Below are 23195 nucleotides of genomic sequence, written 5' to 3'. Positions count from 1 at the left end.
CCTCTCCGCTGTCAGTGTAGGTGCCAGTGGCTGAGCTTCCCTGTGTGTGTAACTGTTTATGTGTCTGCAGCCCAAACACGAGACTGGCCGAGTCCCGGGAACGCCCACCGTCAGCCCCGAGCTCTGATTGGCGGCTGGACTTTGGAAGGGGCGTTGCCCGCGTCGATCACATGCAGGCCATGTGTGAGATGACATGGGAAGAGGACGTGTATGTTGTTGTGTGGACTGGATGAGGTCCTCACCTGAGTCCACTCCGGTGTATGTATATGTAGTATTGTGTGTGCATTGCCCCTGTGTGCTGATCCACGTCAGAAGGTGCACACACGGGGGTTACCCCGCTGATATCTACATGGACACCATCAGGAGGATTTACAAAGGCTGGATTCTCACCTTTGCATTTGTTTACTCCATGCATTCTGCATTGAAATCAATAGAAGTGTATTAAAATGCATGTTGTCATGCTTTAATATGCGTTTCTGAGCATTTTCAATGTGCACTGCTGTGTACTATGTGCACATCAATGCAGCGACATGGTGCATTGACATGCATTATGATGTGTGCCATGCTTGCGTCGTATTTTGATGCAGTTCTATTAATTTTGATAGCGTATCAAGGAAAAAAATGCAGAAAGTGTAATTCCAGCCCAAGCTCGTGCATCTGCCGTTTTGCTTCACTCCATGACAATGCAAATCCCATTATTCTCTATGGTGCCCTTCTGACTTCTCAGTTTGATTTTTGGGAAGGTGAAGGCGGTTCTTTTGGTGCATCAGAAGCAGTGGGGTCACGCGGTGGGTGTGGCTTGCACTGGGTGACACCAAAATGGCTGACAGTCACCCAGGGGCGTCCCAAGACCGGGTGTCACCCGGAGCGGTGCACAACGATCTTATTGATACCTGCCGGCGGCCATCTTGGTGATGGACGCCGGCAGAGAGAGGAGGAGACAGTCACCCGGCGGGATGAGGTATGCTGCCGGGTCCAGTGACAGTGAAGGCTCTCTGCAGGGACATGATCGAGAAGTGAGCGAGCGACGGTATGCGTTCGCTCACTTCTCGATCTATAGAGCCGACGTGTGACAGTCTCATTGTCACAGGTTCGGCTCGAACTATGAGGTTGAGTGAAAATCACTCACCTCATAGTTCTCCTTTAACCCTTGCAGTTTTTTTCTTTTGGCCATAGTTCTTCTTTAGGCTCCTATGCACTCTAGCAGCGTGTATAAAGGCTGTGACACTGCACGCAAAGCGTCATGTTATGCCGAACGCTCTGGAACGCACTCTTTCGTGGTGTGTACTGGTCCACAGAGAGACAGCAGAGAGGGAGATATGCAGGGGAGAGAGGCAGTAGTCCCAGTAACGATTTTAATGTGCTTAATTTTGAAATAAAGGGCTTTTTTCGTTGGTAGATCTCATTGAGCTCGTCATTTGAAAAGTAGATCTTCAGACGAAAAATTGTCGGCATCTCTGCTGTATATTATACAGTCTAGTCTAACTCTATAGACCAGCGGTTCTCAACCTATGTAATCTCAGGACCCATATTTGCCCTTGGCCATTAAGTCGCAACCCAAGTCCCACTGCAATGGACAGCACGGCATTGCGGTACCGCACGTTCCGGGGTGGGCGATCGAACTGTGGGTGGGAGGTGTGTTTGGAGTACCATTCAAATGACTGGCAACACAACATACTTCCCACGCCAGAACGCGTGATTGCATGGTACAGTGCCTTACTCTGGTCGAGGCACCTCTACATGACACATGAGGGAGCTGTAAGCAATGCACATGTGGTTGGAGCTCCCTCGTGGCCATAGCCTTATCCTATCCCACCTCAAGCTGACACTCAATGCTGGGCAGCATATTCTGAATGGCTGCTTGGTGTAAGAACTGACAGTGCTGTGCTAGGGGGTGGCTGAGGAGCCTCTCGCCTAGAAAAGTGGAAGGCATGCAATGACCCACTGAACACGGGGTCGCGGCCCACTTTTGGGTCACGAACCAAGTATAGTGACGGTTAGTAAGTATAAAACGGAGGGGACAGTATCGGCATTCCAAAACTACAAAGAATTTAATAAAAGATGTAAACTGGTAGTCCGGGCAGCTAAAATTTAATGTGAAAAATATATCGCCAAAGTTAGTAAAAAGAACCCCAAACAATGTTATCAGTACATAAACAGTAAAAAGGGGAGAAAGGAACAGATAGGCCCAATAAAGGACATAAATGGGTCGTTACTCACAAACGACAGGGAGAGGGCCAAGGCGCTAAATACTTTCTTCTCGTCGGTATTCACCAAGGAAACAGACGTGCCCAATGTACATGATAAAACACAAAATTTAACAAGAAATACACCTGAGTGGTTGACGGAAACTGGGATACAACATAGGCTTAAACTACTAAATGCAAATAAAGCATTAGGACCTGATAATCTACATCCCAAGGTACTCAAAGAACTGAACAAGGAGATGACGAGACCATTGTTCCTCATTTTTAAGGAATCGGTAATGGCTGGTAGAGTGCCAAGCGACTGGCGAAGGGCTAATGTGGTACCTATATTCAAAAAAAGGTCAAAATGCCAACCGGGGAACTATAGACCAGTTAGTCTGACATGCATAGTATGTAAACTGTTAGAGGGAATTATTAAGGACTACTTAGTGGAATTCGTCCGGGATCATGGTATAATAAGTGATGTGCAGCACGGATTTAGGAAGGATCATTCTTCCCAGACCAACCTGCTGACCTTTTACGAAGAGGTAAGTAGAGATCTGGATGGAGGGAGGACGGTGGACATAGTATATCTGGACTTTGCCAAAGCATTTGATACGGTGCCACATAAACGCTTGTTATACAAGCTAAGGGCTATGGGCATAGATGAATTGTGCACGTGGATAGAAAACTGGCTACAAGAACGTGCACAGAGAGTATCAGTTAATGGCACCTTTTCAGACTGGGCTGAGGCCATGAGTGGCGTACCCCCAGGGTTCTGTGCTGGGTCCAATGCTTTTTAACTTATTTATTAATGACATTGGGGAGGGATTGAGTAGCCATGTCTCAGTGTTTGCTGATGATACAAAAATTGGGAGGGTAGTAGACACAGATTTAGACATTATAACATTACAGGAGGACCTGGATAAAATCGGGGAGTGGGCAACTGTATGGCAGATGAAGTTCAATGTAGATAAATGTACGGTAATGCACCTTGGAGTTAAAAATAGGCAAATGGACTATACTCTTATGGGTGTGCCACTAGGGAAGTCGTAAATGGAGAAGGATTTGGGGGTCATTATAGACCGAAGACTGAAGAATAGCTCGCAGTGCCAGGCTGCTGTAAACAAAGCAAGCAGAGTCCTGTCTTGCATTAAGAAGGGAATGTCTTGCAGGGACAAGTGTATTATTTTGCCACTTTACAGATCACTGGTTCGGCCACATCTGGAGTATGCGGTCCAGTTTTGGTCACCGATACTCAGAAAGGATGTCCTTGAGCTGGAAAAAGTCCAGAAGAGGGCAACCAAACTCATTAAGGGGTTTGAGGATCTGAACTATGAAACAAAGTTGTTAAAATTAAATATGTTCTCTTTGGAGGTTAGGAGATTAAGGGGGGACATGATTTTTCTGTATAAACTATTCAAGGACGACAGCAACCTTAGTAACAAACTGTTTACGGTCAGCTCCGTAACAAAGAGCAGAGGGCACAACCAAAAATTGGTGGAAAAAAAATTTCAACATACAGGGCGCAAGGGGTTCTTCACAGTTAGAGCGGTTAAGGTCTGGAACTTGCTGCCGCAGGAAGTGATCTCAGCTAAGAGTGTGGAAGCATTCAAGAGACTCCTGGACGAGTTCCTTGGAGACCATAATATACAGGGGTACAAGTACTGCTAAGAGAAAAATCACACAGACACATATACACGCACACACCTGCTCATAAATGCATAAACATGCAATAGGTTGGACTTGATGGACTTATGTCTTTATCCAACCTCAAATACTATGTAACTATGACCCACCAGTTAAGAACCAAGGCTATAGACTATACTATATACTTTCCTATTGCATGGCAATAGGTAAGGAATCTTGTTCATCAACAGTACAATGGTGACGTGTGAGCTCCCTCTGCTGGTGACTGTTGAGAATACAGCTTGTGATAGCAGTAACTAGTCACATAGGATCAGTGTGAAGAGTTCTGTGCATCACATCAAATAATATTATCATATAGGATCATATCTACTTATCTGAACATGTCAGTGGTGTATCTACTATGTCTCTAGAATGTAAGCAAGGTCAGATTTCTGCATCGATGTGGCCTAAAAGGCAGGGAAGCCAGAGACGTCACCCAGCCTGCCACACTTCCATTGCTCAGTGGTAATACATTGTTCCTGTGTATGATAAAAGGAACCAGACTGTCTCCCTACCTAACAGTGCAGCAGTCATGGGTCCTCATTTGTTTTTGCCTCTGCATGATTGGTTGGTGGAATAGCGCAATGTGTACTTAAAGAAGAACCACGGGCAAAACTTTTATTAACTTTTGCAGTGTGGCTACCCCCTCCCTCCTACTCCCCCGAATCAGCTGGCTGCTACTCTGGTCCCTGAAGTCTGTCTTCCCCACCACTCCAGTGATGGAATGTCCCTCGGCATCCACATGTCCTATATAATGCGTATAGAACGTGATGACTCAGAGACCTTAGAGCGCTGCAATGGAGGGGAAATGAGGCTCTAAGAGCAATTGGGTGAGTATAACTTTTTTTTAGATTAGGTAGGTCCTCATATTACATAACATATAGTTTTGGTAGATCTAAAGTTGATTGTACAGAAATTGTATGGGCAGATTGTAAAGGTGCCCATACACTGCACGATTCTCGTACGAGAATCGCGGGAAATCCCGCGATCGTACGAGAATCGTGCAGTGTATGGAAGGCGTGCGACCGTTTCTACTGTACGGTCGCACGTCTTCCGTCGAACCAGCATGCTAGAAAACCCGCCGGGAATCATACGATTCTCGGCGAGTTAGTGGCCTGCTGGTTCGACAACTGCCGAACGGGCCGGTGTGCGCACGCGCACACAGCCCGTTTGCAGTCATCTTAAGCCCGCCCCTCATTGCAGTCATCGTAAGCCCGCCCCTCAGGGGGGCGGGCTTGTGATGATCGAGAGTACGATCTGCCTGTCCAAGATGGGCAGATCGTAAGTTTTTTTAATCACTTTACAACCATCGCAAGACTAAGGTCTTGCGATGGTTGTACAGTGTATGGCCACCTTAACACTTATGGCGAGCCTAAGTCAAAGCACTTGATTGCAGTAGGAGCGAGCGGTATTAGACAGTTGGCCCCATAGTGTCTTACGGTAAAAATCTCTTATTTACTTCCTGTCATAGAGACACAGCAGCAAATGAGCTGAAATCTCTCCAATGTAACCCCTTAGACACCTGGTGCTTGCCTGTGGCCCAGGGGGTGCATACAGCATTTTGGCACTTGCTGTGTGGCCCCTTGAGTCTGTAGGCTGTGTTTTCCTTACCTAGGGGTTTAGGCCAGTGAAGGAAAAATATATTTAGGTGAAGTCGTAATAGTTAAATGGTTTGGTTAATTTCATCCACACTTTCTTACTTTTTCTGGGCAGTCTATCACTTGTCTCTTCTGCAAAACCTTGAGGCACGTCGGTCTAAAATGTAAAAACTGTAAATGTAAAAAAACAACATGTGGCCCCTACAAAATACATACCAGACCTTTATCCAGGATCGGTGCCTGGTATGGTACGATAATTATCGTACGATAATCGTATGCGATCGGTTTTTCGTACAATAATCGAGCAGTGTGAACGGAGACGTGCGACCGTTTCTACTATACGGTCGCACGTCTTCTGTCGAACCAGCATGTTCGAAAACCAGGCGGGAATCGTACGATTCTCGGCTGGTCAGAACGGTGCTCGGAAGATAAATGCTGAACGGGCCGGTGTGCGCACGCGCACACTGCCCGTTCAGCATTGCGGTCATCGGAAGCCCGCCCCTCTGGGGGGCGGGCTTGCGATGATCGAGAGTGCGATCTGTCTGTCCAAGATAGGCAGATCGTACGTTTTTTTAATCCCTTTACAACCATCGCAAGACTAAAGTCTTGCGATGGTTGTAGAGTGTATGGCCACCTTTAATCTATGAAAGCGCTTACAGGAGGCAGAGCTGGGTTATGACCCACCAATCAACAGCTTGTGTCAGTGACCCAGCTAGGCTGCTTATCTGCTGTGGAGTGTGGAGTGAGGTCATTAGCCTGGTTGTGATGGGAGTTCCTGGATCACGAACATAGCTGAGCAGAATGACTGAACCTACAACATTTCACATACATGCATTTCAGCTCTGCATAATCTCTATGTCTCCCCGGAGCTCAACTTGAACCGCTACAGAATTCATCATCATTAAATAAAACGTATAAGATAAATCAAACTGCAAAATCCTATCACCGTAGGCCAGAGCTGTTTGCAGACATTGGCTTCTATGTCTCAGCTTCTACGGCCGAGCGTTTATCGAGATTGATTTGCTTGTTTCAGCTCGGCTGTTCTCCTTCCAGCTTCTGCTGAAATTCAGCTGCTAATGGCCATTATAAAATCAGACAGCATTTCCAGTGACTTGCAAGGCTCCTGCTCTATATCCGCCCGGTATGTAGGTCAGCATGAAGCAGCATTACATCAAGCCAGGAACAGGCTCGCTAAGGGAAGTCACAGCTGGAATTACATGACACTACAAACAGGGACATTCACTTAGCCTAGTTTTGGCCAATTATGTCTGAGTGTCTGGGTGCTGTCCCTGAACACAAAGCATTCATTTCCACATCACGGTGCATAAGCATTCCGTGTCGTATTATTCACTAAAGGCGGCGACACCTGTGATAAAATAGCTTAGAATGTTGTTTTAACTTGTGCTGTACCTGTCATCTACCGCTTAAAGCGACTCTATCTTTAAACTAAAGCTAGCCATATACTCAGGGGCGTATCTGCCACGAGGCAAACAAGGCGTTTGCCACTTTCCAGGAAGGCAGCAAAAATCCCATCCCCAAAATAGTCAGGCGAGCCAGGCTGCACAGATTTCGGAAGCCTCGGCTGCCTTATCAAGCAAGCAGCAGGAGGGGCGGGTCTGGATCCCCGCAGCTCCGTTCGGGTGGCGGAGGAAGCCGGGACCTGGAAGTGCCGTCGGGCAGCGGAGGGGGCCGGGACCCAGAAGAGTTGTCGGGCAGTGAAGGAGACCCAGTCCAGCAGCGGGCAGCTCGAGACAGCAGATACAAGTAAGAGGATCACACTGCTGGTCAAGGGACCCTGCAGAGCCCATCATAGATTCTGCACAGCCCATCAGAGAGTCTCAGGTGGGCTCTGCAGGGTCGATTAGGCCCAAACCAAAATACACCCCTAGGGGGCTGATTTATAAATCTTCCGTCCAGCTGGGCATATGCCGTTTGTGCGGCGCTATCACCACTAGATGGCGCTGAGGGCAATGGGAATGTTCTATGTTCTTCGGCTCCATCTAGTGGCGGTAGTGTTGTGTGAACGGCATTCGCCCAGCTATACGCTGAGTGGAAGATTTATAAATCAACCTCTAACAGATTCCCCCATCCACACTAAACAGTGTCCTACAGGTATCTCCCTTGTTGGGCTATTGTACTCCCGTCAGCTGCTGTCAGAATATCCGTTCAGTCGCCGCTCAGCCAGCAATTTTCGGCACGTCTCCTTTGACAAAAGTCAATTGAATAATCGACATCTGACGAGCTGGCAGGGCCACCCACGGTTAGAATCTTGATGATTCCTCTAACATTGTATCACCACTTTCACAGCCGAATTGGGAGAACACCTATTTTATTTTTGTTACAGGCTCCCATTCCCATAGCACAAGCTATACAAAATATATTTAAAACATGGTTCTTGCAGTTTAAATTACTTTTACTTGAGTCAGGGTTTCTTGGCTTCTCAAGGGTTCAAATTTCTACTCGCTTCTCCTTCTTTTGTAATGTTAGGATGGATTGTGAGGGGGTAAGGGGCTTCCCCATTGTATGTTAATGAGAGAAACACAATTCACAAACATCAGTCCTATGTCTTTCTAAAAGCACAGATCACTGTGAAGGGGCTGAGGAAAAACCTGGAATCAGCCATGTTGCCTGCTGCAACAAAACATCTGAAAAGGTAAGAATGATTAGGTATGCTGTGTGAATAGGCACACACAAACATATGCAGGGGTTTTCTCAAATTTGATTGCCAAAGTGGAAATACACTTCAAGAACAAACTGTGAAAGATAAATACTACGGGTCCAATCACACCAGTGGAAGCGCATTATGCTACCAATACCTTGCACCCGCTGGTGTGCATTGTGCTGGCGGCACAATGCATTGTTACAATGCATCCCACTCTTTGCTTTTTCCTTTATAAACTTAAATGATACAAGAGGTTACATTTCACTCAACTCTATGCGGCACCGCGCATCGTGATGTATTGTAGCGCAACCCAATGCACTGCTTAAGGCTAGGTTCACAACTAGGTGACACCGGTCAGGTCAGAAGTCGCCAAGGTGTGAACCGATCGCGCTGTGGGTGCCATTAGAAAATTTCTAACATTTTCTAATGGCACCCAGTCGCGCCTGGCGGATTGCGCGGTTTCCAGCCACGATTCCGCCCGTGCTTCCAAACAGCCGCGCGCTGTGTACCTTTTTTCTGCGATTGCCGCACGGATGTCACCCCATTAAAATCAATGGGGCTGCGGGGCAATTGCTGTGTGCACCTGAACACGATCGCGCGTCCCGCGTGTTGTGCAGATGTGAACCTAGCCTAAAAATGTAACCTTTGCCTTTTTTTTAGCACACGCCGGTGTGAACTGAGGCAAAGGCCCTTAATGCAAATTGTCTTGTCTATACATTGGAACTGTGTTTGGCAATGCTGACCTATGGGGCTGGTGTGAATGAGCCCTTAGCTTACAAGTTCTGTTGAATTGTTGATTTCCAGCCACCGTTTGTAATACATCCGGGTGTTTTTGCATATCTGGTCTCCGTTGAATCCTCTGGTTCCTCCTGCAGGTCCCTATGTCACTACTGTGTCCTGTAGTGACATATGGGATGCAAGGAAGAACCGTAGTGTGCAGCTTGGGGAATATTGTAGAGTTCAGTTTTAAAAGTCTTGCGAGAAAACAACAAACAGCCACCGGACTTCCACTGCATGCTTTTGCAAAAGGGAAAAAAAAAGGAGAAGACAATTACTATTTTTGTACAGAGCACATCCTGGATCTCCAGGTATTCATGTTCACATGGCAGGGCGGTGAGTCAGTGAATTAAAAGGCAGGTCATACAAGGCGTTGGCACACTTCCCATTTGACATAACAAACACCTATTGTCTCGAAGCACACTGTATGCTGGAAAGGGCAGAGTAGAGAGCAGGACCTGCTTATTTTCACAAATTCCAAAGCTTACGAATATTTTGGAACAGATATATTAAAGTCAATGCCCATTCAAAACATTTTAATTAGGTTTACACAGAGTGAGGAAGGATATGAACCCCATTAGGTTTTTATCCAAGATCCATTAGCTTTTCCCTAACTTTCTGTCCTGCTGACAACATTTTGCCAGGAAGTGAGGGGAATACTCAAACCGTAAGTAAAAGGTGCCCATACACCTTAAGACCATCGCAAGACTTTTGTCTTGCGATGGTCGTATGCTTATTGAAAGCTTGTACGATCTGCCCACCTCGGAGGGGCAGATCGTACTTGCGATCATCGAAAGCCCGCCCCGCTGAGGGGCGGGCTTCCGATGACCGCAATGCAGAACGGGCAGTGTGCGCGTGCGCACACCGGCCCGTTCCGCAGCTATCGGACGAGCAGGCTAGAAACCTGCCGAAAATCGTACGATTCTCGGCGGGTTTTCGAGCATGTTGGTTCGACAAAAGACGTGCGACCGTACAGTAGAAACGGTCGCACGTCTTCGTTCACACTGCTTGATTCTCGTACGATCGCGGGATTTTGCCCGATTCTCGTACGAGAATTGAGCAGTGTATGGGCACCTTAACAGAGAGAGATAAAAATGCTTTTTTTTTCTTCTTCAGTGGAGTAACTACCACTTCCTCACACTGACAACAACTTCCAGTGGAGTAACTACCACTTCCTAACACTGACAACAACTTCCAGTGGAGTAACTACCACTTCCTAACACTGACAACAACTTCCAGTGGAGTAACTACCACTTCCTCACAGACAACAACTTTGGGGCAATTTTTCTTAAATTGACGGTACATTTTTTTTCTCTTACCCTTTACTACTTGCAATTTAAAGTGACATTAAACTATACCCCCCCCCCCCCCAGTGCTAGTGTAAGGACTTACCCTAAGCCCTGGTTCACACCTAGGAGTTTTTGAGCAGTTTGAAAAGCGATTTTAAATGCCCAACACAAGAAATTCCATGATTTTCAATGGCCCTGGTTCATACCTGAGGAGAAAAAAACGCCAAACGCACGAAAAGGTACATGAGCTTCTTTGGGCAGTTAAGAGCTTTTTTTCCCCATAGACTTCATCGGAAATGCCCAAAAATGCGCGGCAGAAGCATGTTGCACATTTTCGTGAGCGTTAATGCGTATTTAAATACACATTCTTCCATTTCCACAACGTGCAAATAACCGCATGCTGTTAATGCACGTACTAACGCAGACAGGGCAAAGACAGGGCTGCCTAGGTGTGAATCAGGCCATAATGATGCCTCTTGATCCGATCATCATTATCTTTCCTGTCGTTTTCAGCTGTCCCTCCAGCGCTGGTGCGGGTCTCTGAACCAGCGCTGACTGCTGTGTCTTCTGTGTCCCACGGAATCTGTGCGCGTGCGCGCTGCCTGCATCTACTTACCTTGTGTCTCTCCTCGTCTCCCGGCCGAAGATCTGTACTGCGCATGCACCCGTCCCATGATCCTTTGTGGCCACCCGAGATTTTTCAGATATTCTGATGGGAACACACGGCGAAGACACAGGTAAGTTTAACCTTTTTTGTAACTTTAAAAACATTTTTTTGTTGCATATATCTACTGCTTGCTAGCAATAGATATATGCAAAAAAACCCCAAGGGTTTAAAAGGAGAACTATGGGTTCAAGTCTTTTCCCATAGTTCTCCTTAGGGTAACGGGAGGACACAAACTAGCATCCTCCTGTCACCCTGGGCTCAGTATACTGCGAGCTGTAGCTCGCGGTATACTGAGACGCCGCAGCTGAAGCGGATCCCGACAATTGTGCCTGGATCCGCCCAGCTGCGTGACTGACAGCTGGCTCTGCCTATCTAGAGGCAGAGCCAGCTGTACCCGCCCCCTCCCCCGTCCGTTCTGCCAGTCAGCGCTGGGGAATCCGGCCCTTCCCCTGTCAAGGCAGAGAGCCGTGACAGGATCGAGAGGTGAGCGAATGCCGGTATGTGTTCGCTCACCTCCCGATCTACTGAGCTGACCTGTGACAGTCTCATTGTCACAGGTCGGCTAGAACTATGAGGTGAGTGAAAAATCACTAATCTCATCGTTCTCCTTTAAGGTGCACCGTGTTACAAAAACCTGACTGCTGCACTATGGGGTGCTGCAAGCGACACAGTCATAGGCAATATTTCTCACTTACAAGACAAAAAGGTATATTTGTCTTCTTGGGTTTAGATACAAATGTTCTAGTGACAGAGGTCACATCAATTTCTGTTCTGCGTGTGTTCATCCAATAATAAAGGCTGTTTATTGCTTTGCAGGATTGGAGAGAAAAAAACATTTACAACCACACTCCTTTACTGGTTTATTGAATCATATAAAAAGTGACAACATTGTTAAAATATTTGGAAAGAATTGCTGTCCCATGACACAAAACAGGTTGTATTTCCACTGGAACACAGAGAATCATTTATCCGAGCAGCTGAAATCACATCCGTCCTTTGCTGTGCCACCGACACTCATCTGAGTAGCACATGCCCAGAAAAAGGGAAATGGTTGGAATCTGGTTGCTATATTAAAAGCAAGTTGTACTTTAGACTGAGACAGAAGGCAGAGATGGGATTTCCTATTAACAGAATCCCTAGTGCGGAAAGGAAGTGTCCCTGTTACCCACAGCGTCAAATTTCTCCCAGGATCATGCCAGGAAAACAAAAAGGTGCCCATAGGGCGACAACCTTATTTTCTTAAAGGAGAACTATGAGGTTTTCACTCATCCTCAGTTCGAGCCGACGTGTGACAATGAAACTGTCACAAGCGGCTCAGTTGATCAGGAAGTGAGCAAACACATACCATCTCTAGCTCACTTCTTGATCATGTGCCTGCAGAGAGCGGTGACTGTCACTCACAGCTTCTGCAGGGATTCCCCCCCTCCCAGCTCTGATCCTCCTGCGCTGACTGGCAGAACGGACAGCTGGCTCTGCCTCTAGATAGGAAGAGCCAGCTGTCAATCACGCAGCTGGATGGAACTCAACAGCAATGTCTGGGTCCATCCCAGCTGCTGCGTCTCAGTATACCGCGAGCTGTAGCCCGCTATATACTGAGCTTTGGGTCACGGGAGGACGCTAATTTGTGTCCTCCCGTGACCCTTAGGAGAACTATGGGGAAAAACACTTATCCTATAGTTTTCCTTTAAATAAAAGCAAAAACTTTTATTTTAGATTAGGTGTAGGGAATGGATAAAACCCCTCTTTGTTTTGTAAATTACCCCTCCATTTTTCTAAAGAGGAAATCCCCACTTAAGACAGCTTTCCCCACTGGAAGATTTTACCTTTATTCCTGTTTCAGTGACAACTCAGTGTGGATTCTCCCCTCACTTCCAGTTCCGGTGACAATACTTACCGGGGCGAATAGAGGGTGAACCTTCCCAAAGGAGACACAGACTGCGATAAAAACCTCATTGGGGTTCTTACCCTTCCATACTCTATCCTGTTGCGTCACCAGGGACAGGAATTGAAAGGAACGCTCCACGAAAGGGTACAGGATATAAAAAAGGCATGGCTTTTCCATTGATGTTAAGCCCTCATTCACATGACTAACAAGCGGCCCGTACAGATCTGAGCTGCGTGCACGGCCGTATTGAGCTGCTCCCGGGAAGGACAGGTGCTGCGTGTGATGTGTACGCAGCAGCCTGTTCGTCTCTATGGGATTACGCGGCCGTACGCTCACCTGAACTGGAAATCCGTGCGGGTGTCCATGCTCGAACATAGACAGGATCCATCCCGCCCTGCGTACGAGCAGGGACACCCGCACAGATGTGCGATTCGGGTGAGAGTACGGCCGCGTACTCCCATAGAGAAGAACAGGCTGCTGCATACAAATCACACGCAGCATCTGTCTTTCCCGGGAGCGGCGCGATACGGCCGTGCACGCAGCATGGATCTGTAGGGTCCGGCTGTTAGTCGTGTGCATGAGGCCTAAAAGTGACAGTGAAAGAGGCAGTCAGACAATGTGCAAAGCATCAGAATAGGAACCGTCACCCAGAGCAATCAGGGAAATTCTTCTAAAGTGCTAGAAAAGCAAGAAATGAGGTTGCCATGAGCAACAGCTGTGATTTCTTTCCTATAGATTGTACACACAATGCCCTGCATTTTACCATAAGGAATGACGCTACATTAAATCCCGTCTCTTTAAGAATACAGTGATTCCTCTCCTATTTCCAATTTGATTGCCGCATAATAAATCTCGTATTTAAATCTAATATTACATAAAAGGTGAAATAGAATTGTAAAGAAAGTATTGACAAATATTGTATTTAAATCTAAAGCTCAAGGAGATTAAATAGAACTGTAAACATAGTTAAAAAAAATCATTGATATCAACCCACTGGCATTCTGAGCCATACGGACATCTGTACTAGATTCTGCCCCAACATTTACCATTGTTTGTGCATAATCTTTGTAAGATTATGCCCATTGACCGCTAAGGTAAGGGAGGGCCTTCTCCATTGACCGCCAAGACATGGAACAAACATGTTCTCTATACAAAAATATTTATTTTTTCTAAATTGCTGTATATACACTTCATGGCTGATTTAAAGAGCAACTAAGTATTATTTACATCTCAGTGTGAAAAAGGGAACAGAACAGCACACCGGTATCAGAACCCCCCAGAATCCCTGTCTTTGGAAAAAAGAAAGTTCTACATAAAAAAAGAAAAACAGTGCGATGCGGCTCGATCGAGCGCATCGGCACTGTTCGGGGACACGCACAGCAGCAGCCATGTGGTTGACCGCGACTGCTGGTGTGAACATACCCTGACTCTAAATGACCTTAGAGAACTATGGGTTAACCTTTTCCCCACATTTCTCTTTAGGGTCACGGGAGGACATATAATAACCTCCAATGACCTAAAACTCAGTATATAGAGGGCTATTGCCCGCTATATGCTCAGAGCGCCGCAGCCGGATCGGACCCCAACAATACAGTCAAGATCCACCCAGCTGCATGAGTGACAGCTCGCTTTACCCATCTAGAGGAAGAGCCAGCTATGCCCGCCCCCTTCCATCCCTCCAGCCTATGGCTCCTCCACCATTAGTATCCTCCCCCCCGCAACCAGGAAGAATGGGGAACGAAGTATCGCTTTGGGCCGGCGGCTAAAAAAAAAAAAAAAAAAGGTACTGGGTGGTTTTTACCTTAATGCAGAGAATGCATTCGAAAGGAGAATGAGGCGAGTGATTTTCACTCAACCTCATAGTTCGAGCCGACGTGCGACAATGAAACTGTCACGCGTCGGCTCAATAGATCGGGAAGTGAGCGAACACATACCGTCGCTCGCTTACTTTTCGATCATGTCCCTGCAGAGAGCCGTGACCGTCACTCACGGCTCCCTGCAGGGATTCCCCCCTCCCCGATCCTCCAGCCCTGACTGGTGGAACAGACGGGGGCGGGTACAGCTGGCTCTGCCTCTAGATAGGCAAAGCCAGCTGTCAATCACGCAGCTGGGTGGATCTCGACAGTAATGTCAGGATCTGTCCCAGCTGCGGCGTTCTCAGTACACTACTGACCTTTGGGTCACGGGAGGACGCTAGTTTGTGTCCTCCTGAGACCCTTAGGAGAACTATGGGGAAAAGCACTGACCCCATAGTTCTCCTTTAAAAAAAAAAAGGGTACAAAAACACCCTGTGGGGGAATTGACCAAAACTGGAGCAGCTGTGCATGGCAACCAATCAGCTTCTATCATCAGTTTGTTCAGTTAATGCTGGGCACACACCTTACAGCCATCGCAAGACTTTTGTTTTGCAATGGTTGTAAGGTAATTAAAAAAACGTACGATCTGCCTTTCTTGGACAGGCAGATCGTACTTGCGATGATCGCAATGCTGAACGGGCAGTGTGCGCTTGCGCACACCGGCCCGTGCGGCATTTATCTTACGAACATGCTATACACCCGCCGAACATCGTACGATGCTCGGCGGGTTTTCAAACATGTTCGTAAGTTAAAAGTCGTGCGACCTTACAGTAGTAGAGGTTGCACGCCTTCCACACACCATGCGATAATCGTACGATCGCGGGATTTCCCGTGATTATCGTACGATTATCGCAAGGTGTGTGGGCACCTTAAGATTTGAAAATGAGAGAGAAGCTGATTGGTTACGGTGCTCATCTGCTCCAGGTTTGATAAATTCCCCTGCCTGCCTTTAATGCTACTTTAAAGGAGAACTATGGGGTTAAGGCTTTTCCCCATAGTTCTCCTTAGGGTAACGGGAGGACACAAACTAGCATCCTCCCGTCACCCTAAGCTCAGTATACTACTGCTCGCGGTATACTGAGACGCCGCAGCTGAAGCGGATCCCGACAATTATGTCTGGATCCGCACAGCTGCGTGAGTGACAGCTGGCTCTGCCGATCTAGAGGCAGAGCCAGCTGTACCCACCCCCTCCCAATCCGCCAGTCAGCGCTGGCGGATCGGGGAGGGGGGAATCCAACCTCTGCCACGGCAGAGAGCAGCGACAGGATCGAGAGGTGAGCGAATGCCGGTATGTGTTCGCTCACTTCTCGATCTACTGAGCCGACCTGTGACAGTCTCATTGTCACAGGTCGGCTAGAACTATGAGGTGAGTGAAAAGCACTCACCTCATAGTTCTCCTTTAGCTATAGAATAAAGAAAGCAGAGTGTGATAACCTTTTACTGGGCTTAGTGGATGGGTGAAGCCAAGAACTATAAAGAGGAGGCTCATTCACACCATATCATTTATGCTTTGTGCATTAAACAAAATAGGTCCTGCATGTTTTTTTTTTTACAATGCAGCTCAATGCACAGAGTATTTGCATTGTTATACAGTGCACTATATATGTGCATACGAATGCAAATAAGTATATTGCAATGCACGGCACATCTACAGAGCATTATGGCAATGCAGAGTAGGACGAGTGATACCAGACGTAATTGTGTAAATGGGCCCTCACTGTACCAATCCTAAGAGGTATGAAGATGGCTAATATTTTCCACCCAGCTGAGTAGATTCAATACTGTGTTATCAGTCTGGGGAACAGACCCTTTAAGTCATTACAAAGGTTCCGGGAAATGTCGCCTGTCGGCAGGTTGTTGGGTGGCTGAAGCAGTATGAAATAACTGCATTCAGTGGTCCATAGGTGGGTGCACAGTTTTTCACATTTGATGCTCACTATGTTCATATCGGTTTTATTTTCAGTCTGAATGTCGTATTATTACACAGGAGCAGAGTTCTTTTCCTCTGTCGTATTAGTCTGCACAGGCTGATCTTGTGTCTTCTTCATCTCCATACCCTTCACCCACGTGTAGCAAAAAGAGCCTCCTAGTACCATGAGATTACTGGTCCACCACAACACAGTCTTGACCTGCTGGTAGTAGAAGACAGCCAGCACAGTCTGGGCACAAGCCTTTGCCGTCCCCGAGATGTTGTGAGTCAGGGGGCTGGTGAATTTAATCTGCATCCCTGTTACGTACCCTATAGCGAAGCCGAAAATCCCCCCCAGAGTCATCATGCCCCAGAAGTGCACAGAGTTGAGCTTGTCAAACGACAGCAGGGTGCCGATCTCCCCGAACACCAGCATCAGGGGCAGGAAGAGGAAGCAAGCATTGACGTTGTTGTAGAAGGTCAGGCGCCAGATGCTGCCGTCAACAGCGGGAAGGACCTTCTTGGTGTAAATGGCGTTCAGGGAAACGCAGAGACTGGCCAGGACCCCATAAAATATTCCAGCCCAAGACAAGGTGCCTTCCGCACCCTCTTGCTCTATGCCGAGCCAGAAGCCACCTGCAGAGGCAAGAAGTTGATCAAAGACATGTAAAATCAATCATTGAAATGCTAATACAAAGTACAAACAATAAAACTGTGCAAAGGCAAGAACCAAATTCTATTTACTTTATAGCGCATCAAATGGGATGGGGATAGAACCCTTGTCAGATTTTACTGCCATCCCCTTACTTCCAGTTTTGGGGACAACCTCTTACTAGGCAGGAAGTGAGGGAAAATCTGTAACAAACAATAAAACACTGATAGGAGGTTCTAGTGTGCGCACGCACGCACACTTTAACTTCTGTTGTGTTGCTGTTGGAGGGATTTCCCCTCACTTCCTGTCTTGGAGACAGGCTTTTTACCAGACAGGAAGTGAAGGAATCTCTCCAAGGGCAGTAAAACCTGAAATAAGATGAAAAAAAAGATAAGGCTTCCCCAATCTATGCATTGCCCTAACTCAGCCTCACACAACCAGAGGTTCCTCCAGAGGTTTTTAGGGGTTCCTTGGCTACCACAAATATTAATATTTTTTCTCCAAATGTTAATCTAAGTCCCACTGACCACCAATGTAACTGGGGCTTCTCCCCTGACCATCAATATGCGGAGCACCCTCCCAAGGGAGGTTGAGAGAGGCAGCTCTAATCCTAAATTATGAAACATTGGAAAAACCAAAAACCATTCAGGTTACAATATACAACATGCAAAACAATTGAACTCTCGTAGCAAGCCTCACCCAGGATGACCCCGCAGGACAGCAAGGCGTAGAGGGACGTGGTCTGTTTCAGCAGGATGTAGGAAAGCAGGACGTTGAAGACGGTACTGAGGCACCTGCCCACCGTGTAGAAGGCCACGCCGAGGTACTTGAGGCACAGGTTGTTGAAGGTGATCATGCCGATGAAGACCACAGAAAGGGGCAGTACACTGCGCAGGACTTTGAGGTCGAAGCGAATGGAGGGGAACTCCAGCATCTGCAAGGGGATGACCAGATTGAGCAGGCTGAGGACTTTACACAGGACCACCGTGACCAAGCACTGGTAGAAGGTGACGAAGAGCGGAGCGTCCAGCTTCAGGGATGGGCTGTCCAGCAGGTACTTGTTCAGGAAGACCATGGTGATGGAGATAAACCAGTAGAGAGTGACCACCATGGCGATCTTCAGGGCTCTGACCAGGAAGGGCTCCCTGCCCTCCTTCTCCAGCTCCCCATCCCCTGTCATAGCCATCCTCAGGATGCTGGATCGTTTCAGAGTCCTGTACATGGTGAACACAGGCAAGGTCAGAGCAGCCACATATGAGACACACAGAGGAGGAGAGCAGATAGGGCACACAACAGCAGCTCAGCAATACAAGCAAAAGAAGCAGGAGAGAAAGTCCTCACCGGGGCTCAGTCACCTGATGCGCTCACCCGGGACACCGAGCACATGAGGAGACAGCGCCCTCCCCCTGCTACTATTTCTACTGCACGCTGCCTCACTGACAGCTCCTCCCGCGGTTCTCTTCCGCAACTTGCTTCCGGGAATGACGCGTTCGGATGACGTCATGGTAGAGTGGCTTGTCGCTACCCAGGAGCCGCTTGCGGCGGCCATGTTTTTGGTGGATAGTATTATAGTAAAGAAGAGTTGCCTGCTACAATGTGTGTAAATGTCATCACTTCTTAGATGCAGTGGCTGCCTTCGTGTTTTTTCTAGGATTTGTTTCTTACTTTTTTTTTATGAAGATCCTTTCATACTCCTTGTGCTAGGGCAGAGGTAGTCAATTAAAGTATAAAAAAGTTGCCCATACACCTTGCTATCATCAGGAATCCCAACCTTAAAAAAGCAATTTCAGGGAGGTGCCCTCTGCCGCCCCCCACAACACAGCTTCTTTGCTATCTGCTGGTTTGGTTTTTTTTGTGTTTTTTTTTTAGTATTCTGACAGCTGCTGCCATCAGAATAAAAAAATAAAAAAAACCCAGCATAGCAATGCATAGCTAGATTGCTATTGGCTATTTCACTTTGCAATATCCAATAGCAAGCTGGCTAATGCACCCGCCCTCTGCTGCTGTCAATCACTAGATGAGGACCTGATAGAGAACTTCAGGTCCCCTTTGCTGATTGACAGCAGTGGGCTGGTGCAATAGACAGCACTGAAGTATGGAGCTGCGACCCGTAGGATGTGGTCACTTCATACAGGCCCCCGCCCCCATTCAACCAAACAGTATGCAGATAGGAATACTTAATCCTCCTGTCCCATCGCACTCCTGACCGGACAAAAACCCAAATCCAACTGGGTGGGTGCGGTAGTGACAACGGATGCCTCCGTGAAATGTAGATAGATGAAAGTAGTCACTCGCACTCCATGATATTAAAGTCAATGCTGTTTATTGACTGAGATAACACACATCTCCTTAGCGACGTTTCGAGACCATGCGGTCCCGTCCTCAGGCAAACCTCTGTTTGTATCACATAGGATAACATAATGGTGACATCTTCCTGCCGACGAGATCCCGGGGCATGATGAGCACAGTGCTGGGAGCGTCTTCTCTTGAAGATTTAGAGTACTCTACTGTACATTTCGCAGATTTCGGTGGAAAGAGGATGATGACATCCTCACCTTGGAAAGAGGAAACTGACACCCTCACCTAGGTGCCTTGGGCAGGAGCCTCGGGAATGGTTAGTATAATATTAAAGTGACAATAAAGTCTCAATTGTTTTTACATTTATCTATTGCTAGCAAGCAGGAGATATATGCAAAAACATTTGAAAAAGTTACCAAATAGGTAAAAACTTACCTGTGTCTCATCCGCTCGCTTCCTGCTGTAGATCTGAAGCTTCTCGAGCGGCCGTGCAGGAGGATGTGTGCGGGCGCATGTGTGCGGGCGCATGTGCAGTGGACATCAGTGGCGGGGGGAGGAGGAGAGACGCACTAAGTCAATGCACGCAGCCGGGAGTGTGTGCGTCAGACAGACTCCGTGGGGCAGAAAGAGACAGCAGTCTGCGGAGGAACATAGACCGCCACCAGCACTGGAGGGACTGCTGGGAACAAGTGGAAGGAAGAAGATGATCGGATCAAGAGGCATCATGCAGAATTAGAATGGGGAAAAACTTGAGACTTTAATGTCACTTTAAACCCCCCACGTTTTTAAACCAGAAGCATCTATGAGAATGCTCAGCAAACTTGCACATGATGGCACACTTACCTACTTGATTGCCCTTCTCAAGTGATGACAGGTCCAGACTCGTAGTCTCCGGTCCTCATCATCTTCTCCAACCCCATCCCACGCTGCTCCTCTTTAGCCCTTGCCGGCCACGGATGATGCAAGTCCTGCAACTGAGTTACATTGGGCCGGAACACAGCTCCATTCCCAATATCTGTCAGGGGGTGACACTGCACATGTGCCGCAGGCATTGTGCACAAAATAAAAGTTTGCTAGGAGCAAGCAAATAAGGTTTTGGTTTTTTTTTTTGGTAGGAGAGACGTTTTGTGTCTCTTTTGCCCCCCCCCCCAAAAAAAAAAAAATCTTACCTCCCTGCAATTTTTATTATTTACAGATTTCAGAAACCTGCACCGATGGAACCTGCACTTCTCAATCTGTTAGTTGCCCGGCTGTCTTGCTCTTCGATACCTTCCGTATCACCGACCTGCAACAAGCATGCAGTTGGGGATGGCAGAACTCCCGATTCGCATACTTGCTCTGGGACATTGACTTAGAAAATACTAAATTGAGTTGATCAACATGCCAGCCAGGGAACTAGCAATTTCAGAAGAAGAAGCGAGCAATGGGAGCCCACATGTTTTCTCAGTACAGAATTTCTTTCATGGTACTGTTGGCAATATTCTTTGGTGCCATTGTATAATTCCCCCCATTATATCATCTTCAATTCAAAGAGGAAGTTCAGGAATCTAAAAACTAACCTTTGCAGTGGAGCTACCCCCACACTGCAAGGGTTAACTGCTCGCTTTGCCCTTCAATTCAAAGAGGAAGTTCAGGAATCTAAAAACTAACCTTTGCAGTGGAGCTACCCCCACACTGCAAGGGTTAACTGCTCGCTTTGGCCTAGGGGCTCGAATAAAAAAAAAAAAATATATACCCACCTGATTCTCAATCTCACCTGGCTGCTACACCGGTCCCCACAGACGGTGGGGACCGGCTCCAAAGGTCTAAGCCCCGCTGAGGTCATCACGTCTGATGCAGTCCATTCACCTGCATTAGACGTTAAGGATGCCCAGGGGAGAGGAGGTGAGCGCTGCCTGCCACAGGACTGAAGATCAGTTAAGTATATCTTCTGTATTCTATCCCTTAGAGAAAACCAAGCAGTTAACCCTTGTGGTGCGGGAGGTAGCCCCACTGCAAGGGTTAATTTTTTAAGATAACTGCAGATCATTTTTAAGTATGCATGAATATGATTAAAACCTCCTCTCCAGAAATAAAACTGTTAACTAGCTTTAGTAGTCCTTTAGCATCATACATTAGGGTGAGTATAGACATCGGAGGGGTGTTTGGCTGTGCGGCCACCAACCAACTGCTGTCAAGTGCCTGTGACCCCGGATGCTGCCGTAGACATGGACACTCAGCTTGGCTGAACCTTCATATTAATGGGATTGAAGAGAGACCTTTTCTAATATGACCTATGGATTTCCCCCCCAGTGCTGAAGTCTACCTGACCTCATAGACTGAAGATCTCTGCTCATTCCAGGGGAATCTCAAGCTGAACAGCCACAGGGCACCCAAGCTTAATGTAACACCCCCCCGCGCCACCTCCCCCCCGCTTTATAGACCCCTTTACCCCCAGGCCCCTCATACCTGTAACAAGACTGGAAGTCTCTAAGGAAGCCAGCTTCAAGTACTCACTTCTAAGCTCCAACGTCACCACCAGGAACAAATGCAGTTAGAGTAGTCACGCCCTTCACTTTTAAAGTAATTGTCTCTAGTTCCTTATCACATAACAGCCTGGAAACAGGTTTACCATGTAATACAACCCATGGAGCTTCACCTGTACTACACCAACCCACCCACGTCTCAGATCCTGCCGGCTCCGCACGTTCCACATGCAAATGCAATAGATATTTTTAACAATGCACATTGAACGTACACATTATGCTAGAGGCAGTGGGTTATCTTTCTACGGGAGGGAGTCATCAAGATTCACTTGTGTAGTAACCAATAGCAAATCAAAGAACTTTGGTGCATGGCGTCAGGAATTTTACATGAAGTCTACAGTGTGCCTGATGTTGTGTTGGAGGATGGTGGCGCCTATTTATTATATCACATGGTATTATTCTGAGAGCCTGTGTATGCATAGAGGTGCTTCTTTGGTAACCTTGGACAGGTGCGTTGGTGCATTGTCATACATCATTGTGCGTTTCCTTTGTGTGTTGAAATGCGTTTTGATGTGTGTTAATGTGCGTTTTTACATTTAGAGTTGGTAGGGTTAAGGGTAGATATGAGCCTGGGCTTGTTGGGAGCCGAGTTTGCTTAAGCCCGCTCAAAACTGTGAACACCCCCCCCCTGGCATTTCCTGCCCCGCAGCTATATGTCAGTGGCCCCGCGGAAACCGCTGACACTGATTAGACTAGGAAGGGGGGGTGCCGGCCACTTTTGAGTGGGCTTGGGTGAACGCAGGCGAACTGGGTTTGCACCAAGTCCAGTGTCATCACTTATTGACTTATTAATACCTGTGCCGCCCCAATGGGGCATAGAATATGTTGTAGAAGTTAGTATAGATAGAAGTTTTACATAGTGTGTTTGCCTATGTATTTTCTCATAGTTAAATCCATGTGTTATCCTATGCTGCCATCTAGTGGCCTTTTGTTGTAATGTACATGTTTTTCTGTAATTATTCCTCATGTGACGATGTATTTCCCCCTAGTGTACGCCCCTTCCTGCTTCCTGTGTGCAGTACTTCCTGTGTCATGGCCACAGCTACTAGCCACATGTAACAAGGACACACATGTAATCTGCACAGTACGTAGGAAAGGCATCATTTTCTGACCGCACAATACTATCACCGTTCAACTGCTGTTCCTATCATCTGCTGTAACCTGATGTAAAAGAATAAACACCTCTTTTGAATGAATCGGTA

General features: G+C 47.3%; 1 protein-coding gene across 1 annotated transcript; it reads right to left on the bottom strand.

Moving 5' to 3' along the window:
- Nucleotides 1-16575: 16575 nt before the first annotated feature.
- Nucleotides 16576-18643, bottom strand: SLC35C1 (solute carrier family 35 member C1). Its single transcript, XM_018554517.1, has 2 exons — nt 17870-18643; nt 16576-17154 (listed from the first exon to the last, which is right to left on the bottom strand). The coding sequence occupies exons 1-2, from the start codon at nt 18390-18392 to the stop codon at nt 16589-16591; spliced, it is 1089 nt and encodes a 362-aa protein (XP_018410019.1). The 5' UTR covers nt 18393-18643; the 3' UTR covers nt 16576-16588.
- Between the last annotated feature and the right edge of the window lie 4552 nt (nt 18644-23195).

The sequence above is a fragment of the Nanorana parkeri genome, unplaced genomic scaffold (assembly GCF_000935625.1).
Source record: "Nanorana parkeri isolate BGI_ZX_2015 unplaced genomic scaffold, ASM93562v1 scaffold163, whole genome shotgun sequence".
Taxonomy (NCBI): domain Eukaryota; kingdom Metazoa; phylum Chordata; class Amphibia; order Anura; family Dicroglossidae; genus Nanorana; species Nanorana parkeri.
This window is presented reverse-complemented; position numbering and strand designations above follow the sequence as displayed.